The sequence below is a fragment of the Ailuropoda melanoleuca genome, chromosome 12, assembly GCF_002007445.2.
Source record: "Ailuropoda melanoleuca isolate Jingjing chromosome 12, ASM200744v2, whole genome shotgun sequence".
Taxonomy (NCBI): Eukaryota; Metazoa; Chordata; class Mammalia; order Carnivora; family Ursidae; genus Ailuropoda; species Ailuropoda melanoleuca.
In genome coordinates, this window is record NC_048229.1 from 71,251,393 (window position 1) to 71,269,954 (window position 18,562).

The window sequence follows — 18,562 nt, forward strand, 5'->3', positions numbered from 1 at the left end:
CAGCTGAAGTTGCTACTCAGAATAATGTCATTAAGAGAATGTCAAAATCATGAAATGTCAAAATGATTCCACTTTGTTTGCCACAGTCTATTTACTGGGATAGACGTGTGAACGCATACACTTTGGGGGAAAATATTAACAGCCAGGGAGGAAACAAAATGACTTTTGTGGTTACTTGGTGTGGCCCTGAAAATTCCACTAACAAGGCACCCAATTCCCTAAGCCTTCCAGTTAATGTAGATTTCACGGTGAGACAATATGGCAAGAACAAGCTCAGGGGTTATTTCACAAAGAAGTTTCCACAGAACCAAGACGAGGAAATACGGGGAAACCAGAGATATGTGCAGTCAGCCTGATCTTGCAGACCACAAAGTCCTTCCCCCCAAAAAGAGAATGGAAGGGCATTCAGGACACTGCTGGGGGACCACCACCCACCTGTGGCCCCAGACATGTGCGCCACACATACCATCACAGCACTTTCAAATCTCAAAACAGCTCCTAAGACACAACAAGTCAATGTTTCCCACAGACGTGGGCCTGCCACTGGCATTAGTAGAAAGCACGAGGCAGCCTTCCAACAAGCGAATCAGCTGTATCCTCCCTGTGTGCTCTCCTCCATGTATCACCCTGGGCCTGAGGGGAACAGCTTAATGTGGAAAAAGACTGTTGACATCAAAATGGAGAAATGAGAGGTAACAATCGAAACCCAGCCACAGTTAGAAAGGCTTTCAGAATTAAACCGTTTCCCTCCCGACGGCCAGCAGGCAGCCATAACCCGTACCCCTCGCCGATGTGGCAGCCGCCGAAATGACCCTGGGGCAGACCCAAGCAAAGGAGACCCGGATTCCACAGTCAATGCCAAGCCACAGGGCTAAGGAGAATGGGCAGCTGGAGAAGACCGGGAAAATGAGGCAAAACACAAAAACACAGGATTCCAGAGTGAAATCAGACAGGCTGTATGAACATGTTATTTCTTTTGTGGTGAAGTACATAAGTCAAATGTAATTATAGCCAACTACATGCTTTGACGACCATGAGAGTCCTCTGAGAAAGCTCCCTTTCAAAGTAAACAGAAATGGGAGTTTGCACTTTTTTTTGCTTGCTCTTCCCTCTTTTTTTCCCCCAGCATATTCAACTCGCTTTTTCTTATCTGTAATTCCCTAGACTGAAGTCATAATTTAAGGGAAAAAGAAATAACCACAGAGACTCCAAGGTCTCATGTTGCCTGGATGTGATTTTTAAGGAGAGTCTCCACACTAGGCATTACTCTGTCCTGTCAGTCATTGACCATGTTGTCCTGTTGTATTCCAAAGACTCTGAAGGATGCCCCTTCAAGCGAAACCCGATGTGCTAAAAATATTAATGGTCTCTGCATATCGAATTTTATAAACTACCGAACATATCCAAAACAAAATTCCCCATCTGTCCCCCCAAACCTGTTCAGCCTCTCCCAGCTCATGTTATAACACCCCGTGCTTCTGGTTGCTCCAGCCAAAAATCCTAGAGTCATCCTTGACTCCCCTCTCTCTCCCAGAGAAGTCAGTCACTCCTGCTTCCTTGAGGAGGGATGAGAAGGGGACAGATGCAAAATCCTCCACTTTATGAAAAGGGGGGTGCTAAAGAAATGTTCGCTTTAGTGACCACTGTAAATTCAGTAAAGGATTCCGGGTATCTGCCAACATGGCAGGTACACGCTATGTATCCGCCATCCACGGAGGCAAGAGGCACCCCTAGTCAGTTATAATACGGTACCACAGGTTTATTATGGTCCATGGAGGGTGCAGATGGAACCTGGGGGAAAGGAACATTTAAATCTGTTGGGGAAAATAGGAGGTAACACTTGCGCTGAATCCTGGACCACAATAAAAGATGATTGGGTATTTGTCACATGGGTGACCATGCAGCATTCTAGGGTGGGAAGCATGTATACAATGACTTGGAGACATGAAAGAGGGAACGGTTTGAGAAAATACAAGGACATTAACATAGTTGGAACATAAGTCCATGAGGGAAGTTAATAAAAGATGAAACCTAATGTAGTCAATTTATTAGATTGCCAAGTAGGTACTATTTTAGATTGTAATTTTAGATTACTTTTAGATTTAGATACTAGGAAGTTTCTCTTTATTTTCCTTTTTTGTGTGTGTGTCAGAGAGAGAGAGAGTGCACAAGCAGAGAGAGCGGCAGCAGAGGGAAAGGAAGAAGCAGGCTCCCCGCTGAGCACGGAGCCCGATGCGATGCGGAACTCAATCCCAGGACCCTGGCATCATGACCTGAGCCGAAGGCAGATGCTTAACCGAGTGAGCCACCCAGGCATCCCTATTCTCCATTCTTTTATCTCAAGGTCAAGTTCTTTTCTTAAAGAATTTTGAAAATTGAGGTATAACTGACAGGTAACACTATTAGTTTTGGGTGTACCATACAATGATTCGATATTTGTACGTATTACACAAGACCACCACAATAAATTTGGGTGACATCTGTCCCCATACATTGTTACGATATTTTTCTTGTGAGAGGACTATTAAGATCTACTCACTCAGCAACTTCCAAATATGCAACAGAGTATTAACTATAGTTACCATGCTGTACAATGCATGTCCGTGACTTATTTTCTAGAACTTTGTATCCTTTACGTCCTTTATGCATTACAATGTCAGATTCTCAAAAGAGGAAATACATGCTCATCCTACTATTTTTGACATGCCTTTTCTTCCCCGAAGGAAGCGTTCTCAGAGGTGATGAGCGCGAACATATTCACCAGAATTCAAATACCTTCCCCGTAATTCCTATTCTGCTTCAAACCCTTTTGGTGCATCTGCAAATGAGCATTTTCGGAGCTTTTGCTACGTGACAGCAATGGCCAGCTGCTGAGGTGACGGAGTACAGGCCGCTCGCTGCTGACTTAGTAATAGCAGCCTTGGAAGCACTGACCAGAGTCTCTTCCAGAGCTTGGGGCACTGGGGCAGACAGCGTCGATTCCCTCACCGTCAGTCAGCAGGTAACACGCGTGTAATAACCAAACGCACGGTCTTCCCGGTTGCTGTGGGAGGGGACCCTCCTTTACGTGTGTCCAAATAATGTGGACCCATCCGTTACCAACTCATTTTCCCAAACACTTTGCAAGGGAAGAGAGATCATGCTTGATACACCGAAGACAGAGCAGCCGTGGCTAGGAGAGGAGGGAAGATGAGATGGGGCTGGGAGACAGCCGGCTCCAGGCCCTGGACAAGGGAGCCACTGGAAGAGAGGAGCCTGGGACGGCGATGCTCCCGGGGACAGGAGGGGGAGAGCAGGGAGGAAAGCCTGGGCATTCGCGGAGGCCGTCCCAAGAGCTGCACCCTCACAATTACCAGGGAAGAACTGTCCTTACGTTACAGATGTGGACACAAAAGCCAAGGGAGGTTCAGCCATTTGCTCAGGGTTCTAGGACACGATGGAAGAAGGTTTTAAACTTGGGTCTACAAAACCCCAAAAGTCAGAGGAGGGGTGTGTGTGTGTGTGTATAAAACTGAAGACTGCCTAATTCAGCAGTGCCCAACCTTGAGCATGCATCAGAATCACCTAGAGCCCCTGTTCAAGCGTAGATTGCTAGGTCCCACCCCCAAACCTTCTTATTCTTTAGAACCAAGATGAGACCTGAGCATTTGCATTTCTAACAAGTTCCAGGGGATGCTGATAACTGCACCCCTGGTTCCAAAGACACTTGAGAATTCTTTCCTTTTTCTTTTTGTGTGTGTGTGTGTGTGTGTGTGTGTGTGCGCGCGTGCGCTTCTAACAATTATGCAAAACTGCCTTTTCAGGAAGCATAAAGTTAAAAAAAAAAAGAAAGAAAAGAAAAAGGCAGTGAGGAGAATAGGTTTATAAGGGAAAGTAATGACAGGACGGTGAAGACCCTGAAAACAAACACCATCATTTTCCTGTGCTGCTGGAAATGGGTCTACACTGTCCAGACCAGCAGGGCGAATGGGAGGTTTGCTTGTTTGGGAAACCCCTCCCACGTAGAGCCAGACAGGAAGTATCTGTGACTCTCAGAGGTAATGCCATGGTTGGTTACAAGCAGGTATTTCCCACCCCCTCGGCTGTGGGGGTGGGGGGGAATTCCACATTCGGGATCTGCCACCTTCCCTGTCTTACCTCGCAGTCATCTCTAATCTCTCCCTTAAGCGAATCTCCCCGCCCCTCCAGGCATTCCCATCCCTGTGCCTTCCTCATTTTTTTTTTTTTTTTTTGAAATTTGAGGAATATATGTTTATTTTTTTTTAATCTTATTTTATTATATTGTGTTAATCACCATACAGTACATCCCCAGATTCCGATGTAAAGTTTGATGCTTCATTAGTTGCGTATAACACCCAGTGCACCATGCAGTATGTATCCAGTCTTCTAGTCTGTAGTTCCCACTTCCCTCTGCTCCGCTCCCCAAGGGAGACCATCACACTGAGGCGCTGTCTCTCAAAAGTATGGTTGGTTCCAGTAAAGTATCTGTCACTGAAGAGTGGCTGTTTGAGCCCTGCACACTGTCGGAACGGAACAGGAACCCCACATGTTTGGTGAATGTCTGATCCTGAAGGAATGATAGTAATTTTTAAAAACTTCCTTTATATTTCTAGAGAAAATCAAACTCGTTACCCATTCTGTATTTGCTGCATAGTAAGCGCTTAACAAATGTTTGATTCATGAATGTGTAAGCTAATGAAACCTTTAGGGATGAAGGGAAGAGGAGACTGAGCTAGACAAACTTCGTCAACAAAGTGAATGTCTACTGACTTCTGCCAAACACAACAACTTAACAGGCAATTAGAAAGAGTTATAAATTTATTAACGTATACATGATACGCCAGTATTTGCCAAAATAAGGTCCATGTACCATGGAGGATACACCAAAAAAAATTGTGGATGGGGTGTGGGCACATACTTCTAATAGTTTTACATTTAAAGCGCATTAGAAAAGTATGCGATCCTCTATTNTCTCCCTTAAGCGAATCTCCCCGCCCCTCCAGGCATTCCCATCCCTGTGCCTTCCTCATTCTATCCAGTCTTCTAGTCTGTAGTTCCCACTTCCCTCTGCTCCGCTCCCCAAGGGAGACCATCACACTGAGGCGCTGTCTCTCGAAAGTATGGTTGGTTCCAGTAAAGTATCTGTCACTGAAGAGTGGCTGTTTGAGCTCTGCACACTGTCGGAACGGAACAGGAACCCCACATGTTTGGTGAATGTCTGATCCTGAAGGGATGATAGTAATTTTTAAAAACTTCCTTTATATTTCTAGAGAAAATCAAACTCGTTACCAATTCTGTATTTGCTGCATTGTAAGCGCTTAACAAATGTTTGATTCACGAATGTGTAAGCTAGTGAAACCTTTAGGGATGAAGGGAAGAGGAGACCGAGCTAGACAAACTTCATCAACAAAGTTAATGTCTACTGACTTCTGCCAAACACAACAACTTAACAGGCAATTAGAAACAGTTATAAATTTATTAACGTATACATGATACGCCAGTATTTGCCAAAATAAGGTCCATGTACCATGGAGGATACACCAAAAAAAATTGTGGATGGGGTGTGGGCACATACTTCTAATAGTTTTACATTTAAAGTGCGTTAGAAAAGTATGCGATCCTCTATCAAAACCTGTGATTTGGTGCTTAGTAGGACTGGACTTATATATTTTTAAGTGAGTTTATTTATTAAAAAAGCAACACGTGAATAACAATACAGAGATACAGGGCATCTGGGTGGCTCAGTCGATTAAGCATCTGCCTTCGGCTCAGGTCATGATCCCAGAATCCTGGGATTGAGTCCCGCATCAGGCTCCCTGCTTAGGGGGGAGTNTTAGAAAAGTATGCGATCCTCTATTAAAACCTGTGATTTGGTGCTTAGTAGGACTGGACTTATATATTTTTAAGTGAGTTTATTTATTAAAAAAGCAACACGTGAATAACAATACAGAGATACAGGGCATCTGGGTGGCTCAGTCGATTAAGCATCTGCCTTCGGCTCAGGTCATGATCCCAGAATCCTGGGATTGAGTCCCGCATCAGGCTCCCTGCTTAGGGGGGAGTCTGCTCCCCTCTTCCCTCTGCCTCCCCGCTTGTGTGCTCTCTCGCTCTCTCTTTCTAATAAATAAATAAATAAATAAAAATCTTAAAAAAAAACAATACAGAGGCACAGCACAAAGAATGAAGGTAATTATCAATGACTAAATGTTGACGTTCGTGACTGAGGCTTAGGAAACACTCCTATTAACTGGAGAGAAGGAAGCTTAACATCAATGTGATGGACAGGTTTAAAAGTTTTGGGGCTTTGGGCAAATGGAATACACATTCTCTGAGCTCCATGTAAAAAATGATAATTCTCCTTTCAAAAGGTCTTTGTGAAGATTGAGGAGAAGTTAAATAAGTCTCTAAGGAGATGCCTTATGTGGAAGAGGCTCACGTGGCAAGTGCTGGGGGCGGTGGGAGAGGCAGCGCTATCCACAATGGGGTTGCTGCTGGGGCTGCAGAAGGAGGAACAGACAAGATGAGGGATGGAAAGGCGGAAGAATAGGAAGAGAGTAGGGAAAAGGAGCTATAAAACTTTGTCATTTCCCAGTTTCCAGATACCTAGAACTTCCACCTTCCTCTCTGGATACCAGGCAAGAGAGACTTAAAACCGATTCCACTTTGTATTGAAATTGAGATGGCCAGTGACGGAGTTTTGGACCAACTGGTCCAATGTTTCTCCCATTTCTACATCCTGGACATTTGCTTTCCCATCAGTGTTTCTCGCAATATTGAAGGGAAGACTGGACACACAAAAAAGATGGCTGTCAACAGTCTTCAGATTCCATGAAGGCATATGTATACCTTTTGAGGTTGTGATGCTTTTTCAACGTATCACATTAAAAGGGAAGATGAACACGTGATTGTACCCAGATTTACTACTTGTGATGAAACCCTCATCTTCCCAGGAGGGATTTTCTCCCAGCAATGCAGTCGGATGGTATTTAAACCAGGCATGGTCTATGGGGGATAAGCCTGGATAACTCATTGACAGTAAAACTGCCACTTAATTATCATGCCAAACAACTGACATTTTAGAGATAACCCAGATTCTAACCCTTGGCCTTTGCAAACCAAATGTTTATATTTCTGTTAGGGACACAGACACATTGCAGAATCTTAATGTAAGTTTGAAATCACAAGCAAACATACCTTCACAAAACCAAGGCTGCATAACTTGGCTTTTGCTCCAAATTGCCACTTGCACTGTGTGTCAGCATCATAAATCTGTCCTGGTAGTTTGTCCGGATATTTATACTGTCCTGTTTGCTTGGGCTCATCCACCAGACACCCAGCCTGAGGTGTGCTGCCGTGGAAACACATCCTTGTTAATTCCTGTGTTTATCTGTGATCTTTCCACATAAAACAACACACCTGTGAATACACTCACGCAAAGAAAAATATAGCATGGTGAAAGATACAGGTAATAATGGAAGTTAAAATGTGTATTTTTTTTTTCCAGAGAGTGAGTCCTGTCCAAGAAGATGGAATTTACACAGCTACGGAACGTTTCACCTGGCACTGGAAGTTATAGCTATCCAAGTGATTTGGTTTGGCCAGCTAGATGGGAAAGGTCAGTATATTTGGAAACTCTCCCCAATGATCTCATCCAACAATATTCAACAAATTTTTATTGGGTGCCTACTGTGTGCTGAGCACCAGGCTAAGGGCTAAAGGTACAAAATGAAGTAGGCGGAGCTAGTACATGTCTTCATGGAGTTGAAAGTCATGCTGCATCTTTTAGAAATAATGGGGCAGTGGTCAAAGATGTATTTTCCCTCAAATAATCTTTACAAGCAAAAAATAAGTTAGGCTTTTTAAAGCATCAGGAGAAAGGATGCATTGGGGTGATAAGCAGAATAATTCCCCAAAGTGTACTCAACTGGGATGTGTTAAGAAAAAAGATCAGTCTGGATGGTGGATATGGTTAAATAGCGCCTTTCCTCCATTTAACTTAAATAGTTAAACTAGGATATCAATGAGAGGTAAAATAGCATGGTGGAAGGATGATTCTGGAGGCAGACAGATGAGAATCCGAGTCAACCATGAGACCAAGAACAACTCTAATATACCTCATTACTGGCAATGACTTCCAGTAAGAGTTGAACAGATCCAACAAGAAAACGTAATGTGTTTAACGCAGCAGAGTAAGCATTCAAAGTCAACTGTTGCTAACTTCATCCCAAAACATTTAACTGTATCATATTAACGATGGAAATTCAATCTGTTTTAAGTTGACCTTGATTTATAATATTTTTACCATTCTCATGAGATAGAAAAGATAACTTCAAGCCCCACACCATAAATTTATAACTAATAAGATAATCTGCTGTTTGATAAAACTTACCATTAGCAAAAGGTTTGTCGATTTTTTACTGCTCTTTGGGATATTATTTGGTTAGACACCTTACGTTTAATCAGCTTTGCCTATGTGTATTACTAATTCTGTAAACATTTGAAGACAGTATGCAATAGTACAATTTAAGAAAGAAGCATAAATATTATCCATTCCCAGAGATATTCTGTTAGTTTCCCTAACATTTGGTCAAAGGGAAATGGGATTAGACCTTGAGTGTTCTTATGAGTCAACATAGCATGATAAGATATATAATAACAACTAGAGTGCTATTGTAATTACAATGGTCAAATACACATTGTTGCTAAATAAAATTAGAGGAAACTTCAAAGAGTTCCAACTTTGGGTTCATCATGATTATATATGAATCACATAGTGCTACCTTCCTAAGTCCCATTTTACTAAAGCCATGTAGGAGTTTTGAGTTTTCAAAAGGATTTTATATACCTATCATCCCCTTTGGTTGTCTTCTGGACATACAGCTAGCTCGTGGCCATTTTAAACAAAATAGCTAAGCAAGACAATATTCCATTCATTATAGAACATGCACACCATTTTAGCACTTTTAATGCTCTTATGACCAAATCGATTGATCAGATTAAAATAATTAGTCACAGTAAAAAGTATATCTAGCAATCTCCGGAGGTCATTAAGGGGAGACAGTTATAAGCCTAGATCTTGGAGTCATAGCAGACCTAAGTGTGAGTCTTATGTCTACACCTTAACAGCTGTAGAATGTTAACACAATTAACCTCCCTGTGACTCAGTTTCCTCAACCAGACTAAGGATCATAATAGGACTGCTATGAGGATTGAATGAGGCAACATGTGCAGAGCATGTATTTTTTCAATAGCAATGATGACAATATCATAATCATCATGATCACCAGCACCAGCAGCACCACCAGCATCATTACCACCAGCATCCCCATCACCATCCCCATCATCAACACTATCGCTATTACCACCATCATCACCAATCCACTGAGTATTTATTTTAAATACTGTTGAGCACTGTTTGCTGTCACCACCCTGGGAATACCCCTGCTTTATTTTGTCTCACCTAAGGAATTTCTTGAGATACTGCCGGCTGCACGAAGACCAGGAAAACACCCCATTGTTCCCTGTCAGTGTGGGAGACATGATATTGCCTTCAGCCTTCCTGCAGGGATTGCCTTCCCCATCGTGAATCATGCCAAAGCTGAAATAGAAAGGAGAAAACAGAAAGCTTTCTGTGAGGCCATTTTCCAAATTATAATCAAAGGAAGAAGATACACGGACAATCAGTGAACCCAAGTGAGAGACAGAGTTATCAAAGTTGTAAGAAAGAAGAAAGACAAAAATGAGTTATCCTGTACAATTGACCTTTGAACACCATATTGGTTAAGGGCACTGACCCTCCCCATCTGCAGCTGAAACTTCAAATGTAATTGTTATCTCCCCTAAAGCGTAACTACTGATAGCCTACTGCTGACTGGAAGTCTTACATTGATAACTTAATTGACACATGTGTTGTATGTTACATATATTACATACTATATTCTTACAATAAAGTAAGCTAGAGAAAAAATGTTATAAAGAAAACGTAAGGAAAATACTTAAAGTACTATATTGTATTTATCAAAAAAATCTCCATCTAAGCATTTCTACACATAGTTCAAACCAATGTTAAGAGTCAACTGTAGGGGTGCCTGCGTGGCTCAGTCGGTTAAGTGCCCGACTCTTGGTTTCAACTCAGGTCATGATCTCAGGGTCGTGAGATCAAGCTCTGTGTGGGGCTCTGTGCAGAGTCTGCTTGAGAGTCTCTCCCTCTCCTCTGCCCCTTCCCCTTGTTTGCATGCTCCTCTCTCTCTAAAATAAATTTAAAAAGCTTTTTTTTTAAAGAAAAAAAGAGGCAACTGTAGTGTTGTAAAATTCATGTAGAAAATTCTAAAGAATACTAAGGGCTTTATTCTATTATGTCTTGGCCACAAAATCAATAATGGTATGTCTGCTATATATTTTAAGGATGAGGAACTTTTGGTCAAGATATCTAAGCTAAATTAAAATGATGGGATAGTCAAATTCTTTTATTTCAGGTACCACATTTTTTTTCCTTGCCACCAACTGTGAAATTGTGATAAGGAAGTTCAGGGTCAGTAGGTGACAGGTACAGAAACAAACTTAGACAGATGTTTGACATTCATGTTCCTTTCCTGCTCTGTACAAAGGGGCCTTGCGCCTAGTAGGCATTTTTGTACCAGTGTTCACAATAAAATCTGTTCATTCATACGTTGCTAAGAAAGTGGCTGTGTACATACACGTGATTCAAATTTCGTGAAGATAATATGCTCATAAAAGACACTAGCGCCAAAATATTCAAATATAATTATAGTTGTGGTGTAGATGATTTTGCTTTTAAGTTAGAAATCACTCAGATGCTCTGAGAATGAGCGCTCAACATAAATGGTGAACACGAGGCGCTCGCGCCAACACTCCGAAACTCATCTATCCAGAGAGCTTGCCCTTTGCAACAGTCATTTTGTAGAGCAGCGTGCTGATTCCAACGTGGATGCTGCCGCTCAAGGAATGTTTGAAAATCCTCTACAGAACCGCGTTGGCACCAGATTTCGTGCCTTATAAATTCAACTCATTACTCTTAGGTTTCCCATTCCTCATTCAGAGCTCTATCCTCATAGAAGAAAGATTTAGTAACACCAGCGAAGAGAATATTAGGTACATGCAATGCCACCCATACAAGAACGTCCAGTGTGTGCACCGAGAGCCTTTGAACAATCAACATGCCGTTACTTTCTGCGAATTCACACGTCTGCCCGATTACTTCCTCGGTATAATGAGCTAACAGGATCTTCACTGCCGCAGAACACGGAAGACATTCCTAAAAGACCAGGGGGTCCATTGGATGACTTGCAGTCCATCTATGCCCACAGTGTATTTCTGTGCAGCTGTGAAACAGTGTCATTTAAAAAAAACAACACCTACGATGACTCGCTTTTATTGAGTGAGCTCTCAGGTACGATTCTAAGCTTCACCCAAGATTTATCTTATCTATTCTGACATGACCAGCCATTATCATCAGGGAGATGCCAACGAATCACCCAACCGGTTTTCACATAAAGCAGTGAATCTCGGGCTCACTCACTTGTGCCCTGACTCATGGGCGATGGTGAAGGCCAGGCCGAGCCCCGTGTCCTCATTGATGGTACAACTTCGGTATTTGCTGCACATTCCACTGATGGGGGCAAACCCTGTTGAGAGAGCAACTCCAAGGGTTAGTCCAAAGGGCACCCATACAGAGACCGATCATTTCTTATGGCTTCAAGATGTTCTGCACGGTTTGAGTTTCATTGATTAACATAATTAATTTCAGTTTAATTGATGAATGTGTTTAGTTGTTTTTGTTTTGTTTTGTTTATATTTTGTTTTTGCAGGAAAGCCCTAAAGGTATAGGATTATTTGTCCTTCCCAGATAAACGCAATATTTAATATTTTTTTTGTCATCAACAGATCCTTTTCACAACCCTGGGAAGTCGCTATGAGTGTTGTTTCCATTTTACATACAGAATAGGAAGCTGCAGGACATTTATATGCCTCATGTAGGTTAAACCAGTGCAAAATGTTCACTTACCAGGCTATTAGCATTACAGCTCAAGGCGTATTTTCTTTTCTTTTTTTTTTTAAAGATTTTATTTATTTATTCGACAGAGATAGAGACAGCCAGTGAGAGAGGGAACACAAGCAGGGGAGTGGGAGAGGAAGAAGCAGGCTCATAGCAGAGGAGCCTGACGTGGGGCTCGATCCCATAACGCCGGGATCACGCCCTGAGCTGAAGGCAGATGCCTAACCGCTGTGCCACCCAGGCACCCCTCAGTGTATTTTCTAAGAGAACATACATCCTGGTCTTTTTCTGAAGCAGACAACATGGAAAGGTCTGAACAATGTGAACAAATTAAATGCATTTCTCTCCTCTTCACTAGAATGTGATAAATGCTTCTGTTTTCAAAAACTACTTCCAAGAGCAGCTATAAAATCATTCTAGCCAGTGCTTGATTCTATCTTGAACCACATTATGCTAGTTAAATGCCTTTCTTCCCAGTTTTGGGTCCTCATATGCAGACCAGGAGTATGTACCCAGTTAGTATTAAATACACACTTGGGGATGGACTGCACCCACTTCGCTGCTATGAGGCTCAAGAGACGATCTGAGAAACTTAATGTATAGGCATTTAGCATCGGTGGCACCACCGCCACCATCAACACTGACCTAGACGATCGTTGACTCATCAAAAAAATTGGCGAGTTCCTACTGTATGCAATGGAATATACTAGAAAATACAGTATAGATGTGGAAGACACAGTCCCTACTCACTGTCTTGTGCGTGCATAGAACAGCTGGGTCCTTTAACGGTCAAGCAACCCTCTAAAGGATGCACTGCTACTACCCAAGGGCACAGGGATGCGCCATGGACATCAGTCGAACACTCTTCAGCGGCCCAGTTGTGCTTACGGAATAAACCACAACTCGTCTAGTTAAATAATTTACCTCAATGATCATCAATAGAGTTAATAAAGAAAAATACAAAACGAATAAAGGAAATGAGCTCACCATTCCACCCTGACTTCAGTTAAAGAGAACATTCACCACAGGGTACAGAGAAGACACTACTCCACAATTTAAATACCAGGTCTCCTTATTAAGGATCCTCAGGGCCACCTACCCAGTAGACAGTTCCCATACTGTGTTTTCACAGGTGTGAGTGAAGCATCCATTCATACCTTACCTAGAGTGTCACATGGCTCATTCTTCCAGGAACAAATGTCAAATCCCGTGAGTAGGATGGCGTGGTCATGCCTTTTGCCATTCTTTCCAATGAGGGCAGACTGCCACTGACAAAAACTATTCAGAGACTGGTCTGCATGATGGTTGATCAATAATCCTCCCTAAGGGAAACCCACACAAATCAGAGTGTGAATTTGTCAGAGGTGAGAACGTTGAATCATTCCACTTGTAGAGGCAAACACAGAAACATCATGTGTCTAGGGAGAAAGGTCAGTAGAGGAAAACACTTGAGCTAAGGTTGGAGACAACTGATTAAAAAAAAAAAAACAACCTAAAACTATTTCAGGTAAATTCTCACAATACTTAAAGCAATTACAGAGTTTTAGTAGTATACTTGATGACTAGTTCTATTTCTATAAAAAAAATAATAACCTGATACCAGTTAGGAATATCTATGTTCATCTCATGTTGGTACCACCTTTATAAAACTGTTTTAGCTTTTAGAACCTAATTATAAGTTAATGGTGATAAAGTTCAATGCCTTCTTCAATACAGCATGAGGAAGGTAGTGACCACAACTTCCTTCCCCCTACGTTATAATTTCCAGCAAAGGGCTTGGCACATCACAGATTAAAATCAATCCATCCATCAATCAATAAAATGAAAGCCCACTGAATGGATCTAGAAACAAATAATTATAAGACTCTGAGGAGGTAAGATAGGACCTAGCTTTAAGATAATTATTTACCAAAATCTTTCCTTAAAACTATTGACTTGGGTCAAGTTGAGGGTTTTTAGATGAGGTCTTTAATTACACGTGAATTAGGATGCCTCCGGCTTCCATGTCCTTGGGCAAAGTATAAGTGGTAGGTTGAAGACAAAAGTGTCTCCCAATGACACACGCCCTCCTTTCTACCTTTCTAAAATTCCAAGAGCAATGTGACAGGTTGTTGACCTCTGTGTCTCTACACACCTGGACGATGAGATTAATTTTTGTCTTGTCTCTGACTCCTTGCTTTGTACATTAATTACTGGGGTTACAGATGAAGAAGAGAAGCCACGGGGGACTTAAAAAACTTGGTAATCTCCACCTCAGAAAAATACAGTTTCAGCATCAAAACACTACAAAGCAATGGGTGCCATGCAATTAACACTTTATTATATGTTCTGTTTTTATGATTTACTCCATGCCTGTGTCCTGCACCTCAAGGTAATCAATTCGAGGACAGTTAAATACTCCTTATTTATTCCCTGTAGTACCTCAGATGGTGTTGGGGAGACAGCAGGTTTACTACAAGAATTTTCTGATGACTTATTTTCAGTATGTTTTCAAAATATCTTTTTGCATCTACCTGTAATTACCCAGCATATCCAATGTGCAAAATCCAACTAACCCTTAAATCTATTATCAAATGCACCTTCCCTGTGAAGCCTACATAAAATTTGTATTTTTATACATAATATAATATGTACACTATATATGCATATTTAATATTTATGCCATTTTATATATATTATGTATACATAATTACATATATGTATACATAATTACATATATATATATATATAATTATTTTGTGATGTTTTGTTATTTGAATACACAGCCCTATTAGATTGTACTTTCTTTGAGGATAGGGTCAGCCTATTTTCCTGCTGGAATTTCTAAGGACTAGTTCACGGATCGGTACACAGTAGGTAGTCAATAAGTAGATGCTGAATGGCAGAATGAATGAAGAAATAAGTGAAGTTTGGCACATACAGGTTCCTGTTCCAGCAGAATGAGGCTCACCACAACAATGTTTATGTCACTTCCAATGGTCCCATCTTTAAATAGGCTAGAAACCTGTTGGAACAATTGAAATCAAACAAAAATAACCAAAATCTAAACATTTCCAAAACTCTGTGTAACAATCAGACATATTTATAACTATGCTGGCTTCAATTTTACAAAATTGAATGTACGCATATCTACGTATGAAGCCGATTTCCTCAAAACTCAATTTGTTTCCAATAAAGTTATGTGGCTATATCTGCTATCCAATCCGTACAAGGGTATTCTATGATTTTTGGCTGTCCTGGAAAACCAGAGCATTGGAGTCCTAACAAACTCCCTTACCATGTTCATGACTGTGAGAATGTACGTGGTGACGTTTGCCTTGCCGTGCTTTTCCACCATTTTCTTGTCTGCTACCACAAGGGTTTCCACATTTAGGCCCTTTTGTGATTTTCCAGCTGATCTTCTGGGTCGCCCTGCACTCCCATATTCATCAGACCTGAGATAAGTGTCCTCTGTGGGAGGCTTAGGGGCATCTACAAGGAACATAAGAGCATTAAGAAGGGATTGTCAGGGGAGAACATCCGGGTGAGATAGAAATCTAAACAGGGCAGGGGGAGAGTCTGTAACCAACACGTGACTGATCTACTGATAAATGATGACTGTGGTGCTTGTCCTGGGGCTTTGCACCTAGTTTGTGGTCAAGAAAGATTCATTCAAAGAGGCTGGTGGATGAATACACTCAATAACTCAAAAATACTCTGAGTAAGAAAACAAAACAAAACAAAACCACACACACCCCCAAACAACCTACAAATCTAGTTGGTAGAGCAGGTCAACAAAAATCATTTTGTCGGAATAGTCTTTAAAAACAGAAAAATGCTCGTTTTATTTTAAACACTGCAGAAATAGGCATTATCCTTTGCATCTGAATTCATGATAACACTTTATATATTATTTTCTAAATAAAATTTAGAAATAAGCACCCTACAGAACACTGTCCATGTCTAATATCCTTGTTTCATCAACACAAACTTGAATATAGCACAAAATAATTGCTCAATAAGGACCCTTTGACCTAATTTTGAGTTAGTTTTTGGGGAAACAGCATAGTCAGCGGTGATATTTAAAATTATATTAAATATCGTGCAACAGGTAAAGTGCAGGCGCCACCTTAACAGAGTGGATATTGGCCGTGGGCTTTGAGAAGAGACCTGGCAGTCTCAGGATGCTGGGCCAGGCACGATCCCTTCAGTTAATGGGGAGGGACAAGTGCAAGGATTGCTGGGAGGGAACGGGGCATTTGGAACTGTGATACTAACACAGAGTTATTTTAATACTTCAACAACTAAGACGGTCATAAGAGTGAAGTCATTCTAACTCTCCACAGAGTGAAATTTAAAAGATCAAATTATGTAGAGTTAGATAAAAAACCTCAAGTTGGCCACATTGATAAGTGACCCTGAGTCTCAGTTTCTTTATCAATGATACCAATTATAAGGCTGCTCTAAAGATCGGCTTTGATATCGCCTATCAAATGCATATCACTGTCACTAGGAATAGCAGTACTAGTATTAGTATCACTAATATCATAAATCCATGCCAAATTGATGCTCCTGAAAGAGGATATTTCTGTTAACTCCCCAAATCCCAAAGACCAATTAAAATGGTAGAAAATATGGCATTTCATTATTGCTCCCAATCAATAGCTCAGGGATAGCAGTTCCCCTTCTCCTTGGGCGAACTGGCTGCTGTGTCCAACTTGGCACTCGCCTGCCATTCATGGCTACTGAGCCTTTGAAATGTGTCTGGTACCACTAGAGAAACTGAAGTTTTAATTTTAATCAATTTCAATTTAAATTAAGAAAGCAATACTTGATGAGGTTATTGAAAAACAAGTTTGGAACAACTTGAATATGCAAATCTACCTTACATGTTATGAAATTCAAATACAGATTAAGTATTTTCTGATGAGAATTTGTTGTCGACGTTGGAATTGTGCTCCAAGTGTGNACAAGTTTGGAACAACTTGAATATGCAAATCTACCTTACATGTTATGAAATTCAAATACAGATTAAGTATTTCTGATGAGAATTTGTTGTCGACGTTGGAATTGTGCTCTAAGTGTCAAACAAGGACTAGATTTCCATCTAAAAACTTAATATAAAATACCCGATTCATAATTTGGTATACTGATTGCATGCTGAGATATTCTGTAATATGTCAGGTTAAATAAAAAACATTATTAAACTTAATTTGCCTATCTTTAGTTTTTTTAAAAATGTGGCCATTAGAACATTTAAAACTACTTGTGGGGCTGCCATTGTATTTCTATTAGACACCAGTGGTCTATGAAGTGCAGAAGGTCGTGCCTGGGTCGCAAACCATGCCCAAGGGGCCCTGTATCTCACTGCCATCTCCACATAGATGCCAATGTTCTCATTTCCTGTGATGTTGTCCTTCAAGAGCTCTAAAGGAACCAACATCCAGCCACACCTGAGGATTCACCTCTGACTTCCATCATCATTGGAACACTGGCCATCTTTCTCAGGAGCATAGAAATCAAGAATATATGGGGACCCATCGACTAAAACAAAAGCATATAAAAATCTGTCCTAGTTTAACCTAGAAGAATTGAGAAGTGATCACCCAATTTTTGCCTGACAGGGATGAACACTGGTCCATCTCCAAGAATAATTTCAGGGGATGCTTAGGGTAGCCCCATTTTAACCTGCAATGTCAGCACACCCGACTGCACTCAAGAGAGCGTATTGAGGGCCCACCTAAGAACAGAATAAGAAAAAGTTTCCTTACATACATTTCTTGCGTCGTCCACAAAAATGCTGCTTTTGCAACCTTGGGTAGTGATGCTCTCTTTCTTGACTCCGAGATGTGTAGGGAGTGTGCGTTGGGGAGTGACCGGGATAATGCCCACTGGAGCCCGGGTGGCCATGGCAACGCTGGACCTTCTCCTCAGCCGTCCTTTTGTACAGTACATGAGGATGGTGTCCTGCAGGTGCGCTGTAGTTATGCTCCTGGGCCAGCAGCTGAGGTAACGGTGAAATGAGGAATTCATTTTTTCGTGTCCTTATTAGACCTGACTAAAGAGCCAAACACACGGAAAACATTAATGATTCCAGGCATCCCCTTTTTATGTGGTGATTTTCAACAACTGCTTACTGGCTACTTTCTGTGTGCGGGCACTGTGTTAAGTAACTGATGTGTATTATCTATTTCACGTGTACCATTAGCAGTTACAACTTTTTTTTTCCCCAAAACTTATTTGTCAGAGAGAGAGAGCGCACAAGCAGGGGAAGCAGCAGGCAGAGGGAGAAGCAGGCCTCCCCCTGAGCAAGGAGCCCAACGTGGGACTCAATCCCAGGACCCTGGGACCATGACCTGAGCAGAAGGCAGACGGTCAACCGACCGAGCCACCCAGGCGTCCCAGCAGTTACAACGTTTTTATCCCCATTTTACAGAGGACAAAACTGAGCTAAGATAGTAAATAGGAAAGCTAGCACTAGCATTGTAGGGAAGGAAAAAATAATTTTCCCTTTACCCTTCTAGGTTCTCGGCTCCGACCCCATTGTAATAAAAGATTAACAGGAGA

General features: G+C 41.5%; 1 protein-coding gene across 1 annotated transcript in view; it reads right to left on the bottom strand.

Annotated features, from left to right (window-relative positions):
- ADAMTS18 (ADAM metallopeptidase with thrombospondin type 1 motif 18) overlaps positions 1-18,028 on the bottom strand; it is a 78,146-nt gene extending 60,118 nt beyond the window's left edge. Inside the window, exons 1-7 of the mRNA XM_034639606.1 lie at positions 17,767-18,028; positions 15,294-15,487; positions 14,937-15,020; positions 13,179-13,338; positions 11,540-11,645; positions 9,461-9,598; positions 7,195-7,348 (exon numbers count right to left, since the gene is read on the bottom strand). Coding sequence (XP_034495497.1) covers positions 7,195-7,348; positions 9,461-9,598; positions 11,540-11,645; positions 13,179-13,338; positions 14,937-15,020; positions 15,294-15,487; positions 17,767-18,028 — 1,098 coding nt within the window. The remainder of the gene's footprint in view (positions 1-7,194; positions 7,349-9,460; positions 9,599-11,539; positions 11,646-13,178; positions 13,339-14,936; positions 15,021-15,293; positions 15,488-17,766) is intronic.
- Between the last annotated feature and the right edge of the window lie 534 nt (positions 18,029-18,562).